General features: G+C 29.6%; 1 protein-coding gene across 1 annotated transcript in view; it reads left to right on the forward strand.

Annotated features, from left to right (window-relative positions):
* LOC136835808 (putative neural-cadherin 2) overlaps nt 1-5,224 on the forward strand; it is a 126,287-nt gene extending 121,063 nt beyond the window's left edge. Inside the window, 3 exon segments of the mRNA XM_067099664.1 lie at nt 1,275-1,553; nt 2,992-3,177; nt 4,672-5,224. Of these exon segments, the coding sequence (XP_066955765.1) occupies nt 1,275-1,553; nt 2,992-3,177; nt 4,672-4,934 (728 nt within the window). The 3' untranslated portion in view covers nt 4,935-5,224.
* Nucleotides 5,225-6,201: the final 977 nt, after the last annotated feature.

The raw sequence follows: 6,201 nt of genomic DNA on the forward strand, positions 1-6,201 counted from the left end.
TTATAAGAATGAGTTTTTTTTTTTTTTTTTGCACAGAACGCAGTGATGGGGAAAGTTTTTTTTTAGAATAGAATTTTTTCCTATTATTATCAGCAGCAGATTTTGATGAAAAGGAATTCTTTATTGTTTTTCATTTCCTCGGATTTGCGTTTTTATATAAGTGGGTTTTTATGCAGAGGAAATAGTTGAGGCAAAATTTTTTTTATTATTGTTACGCTTTTCTTTACTTTTTATATACACAATAAGTCTTGATGAAAAAATTTTCTCGTTATATATATATATATATATATATATATATATATATATATATATATATATATATATATATATATATATATATATATATATATATATATATATATATATATATATATATATATAATTTATATATATATATATACATATGTATACATATAATTTATATATAAATATATGTATATATATATATTATTTTTATTTTTTTTTAACATAGACAGCAATTAGAGATTAAGAAATATCTGTATTGTTATAAAAGTGACTTTTTATACAGAGGAAATGGTGCGGAAGAAAGTTGGTTATTTATTTATTTTTTTTTGCAACGTATTTTTTCTCTTTTTCATACATACAGCAAATTTTTTTCAGCAACTGCGTATTTATTTACTTTTTTCACATGCACAAAAATTAGATTGAATAATAGTTATATTGTTACATGAATGTCTATATGCATACAAAATTACTCTTTGAAAATAACTCACATTTCACATTATTACGTATACACATTTATTTTATTTACAGTACAGGTAATAACAAAAATATTATATAATATTACGAGACTTTTCACCTGCACAGCAAGTAATGGTGGAAAGATATGTTTTGTCATGTGATTTTTCACGTACAATGGAAACCACTGATAAAAAACAAATAAATAAAATCTGTATTTTTACGCTTGTAAAGTGACATCACATTTCATATATAAACAGAAAATACAGATAAGAAAATAAATACTCTATTCCTTCGTATTTCGTTCTACTCTTCTACCGGCCGATGAAGAATTGGAGGAATTTATTTCTAGTGATAGAAATTAATTTTCGTCATAATGTGGTTCGGATTCCACAATAAGCTGTAGGTCCCGTTGCTAGGTAACCAGTTGGTTCTTAGCCACGTAAAATAAATCTAATCCTTCGAGCCAGCCCTTGGAGAGCTGTTAATCAGCTCAGTGGTCTGGTTAAACTAAGATATACTTTTCTTTCGTGTTTATTTACTTTTTTTATCTATTCATCTCCTTCTTCCTTCAGTCTTTGTTGGTGTCTTCATTTCCTTCCGCCTACGGCGTCACTGGATGACGAAGAAGCTGGCTCCAGAAGGCGAGGTATCTGCCACTGGAGACGAGGGCATTATCGGGCAGGAAGATGCCACGATTATTGAGGTCAAAGGGGGCACTGAGGAAGGAGGAGGAGGAGGAGGAGGAGGAGGAGGAGGTTATTCGTGCTTGGAGAAAGACAAGTCCCAGGAAGTGATTCTCGAAAGTCTCCATCTTCAGCCGTCTGGAATCCAAAAAAATGCGCCAAGTGAAGGTAAGGAGACATAAGGAGAAATCAGGTACATTATGTCTTGTCGATTGTTTGTGTAGAATTCAGGCAAGGTGTATTAACATTTATATCAAGACATGGATATAGAAGGGGAAAAATATTTATAAACAATGTAGGTAAGAGAAACAATATGAGATTTCGGGGTCATTATGTCTTGTAGATTGTTTCTGTAGAATTTAGGTCAATTGTATTAAAAATATCAAGATATGGACATAAAAAAGAAAATATGATTATTATTTATAAACAATGAAGGTAAAAATTTCGGGGTCATTATGTCTTGTAGATCGCTTCTGTAGAATTTAGGTCAATTGTGTTAAAAATCATATCAAGATATGGACATAAAAAGGAAAATAGGATTATTATTTATAAACAATGAAGGTAAGAGAAACAGTATTAGAGTTAGGTCATTATGTCTTGTAGATTGTTTCTGTAGAATAAGGTCAGTTGTATTAAAGATGATATCAAGATGTGGGCATAAAAAAGGAAATATGATTATTGTTTACAAACAATGAAGGTAAGAGAAACAGTATTAGAATTAGGTCATTAAGTCTTGTAGATTGTTTCTGTATAATTTAGGTCAATTGTATTAAAAATGATATCAAGATATGGACATAATAAAGGAAATATGATTGTTGTTTACAAACAATGAATGTAAGAGAAACAGTTTTAGATTTCAAGGTCATTAAGTCTTGTAGATTATTTCTGTAGAATTTAGGTCAATTGTGTTAAAAATGATATTAAGATATGGACATAAAAAAGAAAATATGATTATTATTTATAAACAATGAAGGTAAGAGGAACAGTATTAGATTTCAAGGTCATTATGTCTTGTAGACTGTTTCTGTACAATTTAGGTCAATTGTATTAAAAATGATATCAATTTATGGACATAAAAAAATATATGATTAATACTTATAAACAATGGAGGTGGGAGAAACAATATTAGATTTCAGGGTCATTATGTCTTTTTGACTGTTTCTGTAGAATTTAGGTTAATTGTGTTAAAACTGATATCAAGATATGGGCATAGAGGGTCATTGTGGGACGCAGAATGTTTTTTGTAGAAATTAGGTCGATTGTATATAAACTGATATCTAGATATGGACTTAGAATGGTAAATACGATTATTAGTTATGATTATTATTTCTAGATGGATGTATAGGGGAATTCTAGAAATAATTACAGAGAGAGAGAGAGAGAGAGAGAGAGAGAGAGAGAGAGAGAGAGAGAGAGAGAGAGAGAGAGAGAGAGAGAGAGAGAGAGTGTTAAAAATTAAGTCACCTGCTTTACAAATTCACTGACGATCGATAGCTCAGAAGCTCTTAAAAAATTTATAAAAAATAGGATTATGGCGTAAGATTTTTCGCTCAGCCATGGGTCTAAAATTTGTTATCTTTACCTTCCTTCTATTATTTCTTTTCAGAAAAGGGTTCGAACCCAAACCTGGTCAGTCAGCCGCTGAACAAAGAGTCTTTAGCGAAAGCAGCGCACCTTTTGGAAGGGAGATCGACACTGCTTGACGACCCTATAGCGGCCAAAGATGACCTGCGTGCGTATGCTTACGAAGGGGAAGGGTCATCAGCTGGCTCGCTCTCGTCGGCTCTGTCAGGTGAAGATGTTTGTTTTGTAATTTCCTTCATTTTTTCAAGATTTTAGCTGCACGGTGAATAACATTATGAGGTTACATTATGAGGTTTGTCGTGCCACAGCACTCCTGTAATCCCTCTGTAACTTAACAGTAGTTTTTTTCTCCTACTTCCCTTATTAATGATATTTTTTTTTTATGTTTCAATTTTTTTTTTTTTTTTTAACACGATCATCGTAGACTCCAGTTGTCTAGTACCATAACCTGCAATTACCATATGGTTTAGTTGTTCCCTGTATACATAAATTCAGTTCATTCCAAATCAACTCTTGGGTGTTGTATTTTCGACTTTTAAAACTGACTCTTATATATCTAGAATCCCTTTTTTTTTTATTTAAGCATTAATTCACCGCGATTTGTTCCTCTCTTGAGAATTCTGGGTTGTGTTTCTCTTATTCCTATAATTTTACATTAACGCACCCCTAATAATTCTCTCCTCTGTATTTGGTATTTTTTAAATGATTGACTTGCTGTTTCCTGGAAGTCCTCTTTGTTATTTTTCCACATTTGAAACCTTTGAGAAGCATATTTGACTGAGGAAGACAACTTTTCCTCCTGAATATCTCTATCCGACTAATTATGTATAGAATTTATACACAAATGAAAATTCATATTTTCGGTATTTGTATTTTGAAAGTAATTACGTATTCACTCGCTTCATAATGAGTAAAAAGAATTTTTTTGACGCTTTCGACTTTCCATATTCACGTGTAAAATTCTGTTTTCATCAGCGGTAGGTAGTAGTTATAAATGTTGCATTCTAAGAGATTTGCATGGATTGTACATACTAGCAATTTTTCATCGTAAAATAACAGCTCATTCAACAACAACAAAAAATCAGGCAAAGGCAAAATGAACAAGCATAAAATAAAAATGAGTCAAAAGACGAAATATTTCAACAAGAACAAACGACTTTTGCAGCAGTTAAGAGTACAGTCTTTATTATTATTATTATTATTATTATTATTATTATTATTATTATTATTATTATTATTATTATTATTATTATTATTATTATTCATAAGATGAAACCTGCTCATATGGAACAAGCCCACCAGAGGGGCCATTGACTTGAAATTCAAGGTTCCAAAGAATATTACGGTGTTCATTAGTAGTAAGAGGAGATAAAGGGAAATACAGAAAGAAGAGATCTTCACTCATTTATTAAAAAGAAAAAATCAATAATTTAACAAATAAATAAAAATGTATTGAAATGCAAGGAGAATAGTATTAGGGTAGCAGCGCATTGCACCTTCGCTTGAACTTCTTGCCAAAGCCATTTTTTTTATACTCCCAGTTGACTGAGAAACAAAATTAACTAAAATCTACTTTTCAATATAAAAAAAAATTACTTAGTGTCAGATAAAGAACCACGTTACAGCAAATAAACTCTGCCTTTAATATTTATCTGTCTGCTGCCTAAAATAAAACCTATTTTACCTTCTATCCTCGTTCCAGGCCTGAGAGTCGAACAGACGGAAGAGTTTTCCACGTCTCCGCTTGTTCCAGCATTCCTGGACGTCATGGATCTCCTGAAAAATCTTCCAGAAGCCACAAACTCTCCCTCGCCCAAACTGATCGACCAGAAGAAGGCGCAGAAAGCGTGTCCGAAGAATAACGAAAGTAGTAAAACTACAATGCCCCCGACCCCGGTAAAAACTCAGCAGTCAATAGACGTTTTACAAGAAAAGTTCAGTAGTGTAACGACGGCAAAAACTTAAGAATAGAAAAAAATAAAAAAGAAAAAAAAAGTCGTGGAGGAAAAAAAAAAGTGTTTGCGTTAAAAACTACGGTGGTAAAGATATTCCTGGAAAAAAAAGTGTGTTTTTTTATTTGTTTTAGTTCGTTTATTTTCGCAATTATTTTTTTTGTGTGTAAGATGCGTCACGAAAACCAAAGAAATTATTCCTGATACAGTAAACGTTGTTATTTCTTACATAACCTAACCTAGATAGATGTGTGGTTGTTTACATTTAACTTATAAATACATACATGTGCAACACAGTCACACTATATGTGTATATATATAATATATATATATATATATATATATATATATATATATATATATATATATATATATATATATATATTTATGTATATATGTATATATATATAATATATATATATATATATATATATATATATATATATATATATATATATATATATATATATATATATATATATATATATATATATATATATATATATATATATATATATAGGTATATATATATATATATATATATATATATATATATATATATATATATATATATATATATATATATATATATATATATATATATATATATATATATATATATATATATATATATATATGCATGAGCATACGAATGTGTGTACAAACAAGTGCTTGGTTTACATAATGATAAAAAAATTCCACAGTCATACAGAGGAGAATTTAAAGAGAATGAAAGTTAACTTTCTTTTAAATTACATAAATTTCAATTTTCGTACATTTTCAAGAGAAGGTAAAACTTCAAGATTTCTTGAATGGTACGGAAACAAATCAGAAATATTAATATATATATGTCTATTGGTTTAAATCTATTACATTTACATAAACTAAGCACATGCATTTACATACGCCAGTCTATGTATGTATTTACGTTTTGCATGCATGTATGTACGTGTGTGTATAAATGGCAATCAATGTACGTGAATGGAACTTTAAGAGAATTCAACTAATTACGATACATGTGAATCCAACAGATATTTTTCCAAGTTTATATGATCTTAGAGACAGCTCATAAACAATAGTTTTTGTTGTCGAAATGTGCTTTTTTCGTTTCCATACTGTTTTTGTGATGATTTCCTTATGTACGTGATATTATGTAATACTAGATATTTTATACATTTATAGAATATCTAAAATAAAAGTTTTTCAACGGATGAAATTTTTGTTTTAATTGCTTAGTTCCTCGTCCTTTTTCTTTGTACTTCGTCATAATACTTTGATTT

This window comes from Macrobrachium rosenbergii, chromosome 4, assembly GCF_040412425.1.
Source record: "Macrobrachium rosenbergii isolate ZJJX-2024 chromosome 4, ASM4041242v1, whole genome shotgun sequence".
NCBI classification, from domain to species: domain Eukaryota; kingdom Metazoa; phylum Arthropoda; class Malacostraca; order Decapoda; family Palaemonidae; genus Macrobrachium; species Macrobrachium rosenbergii.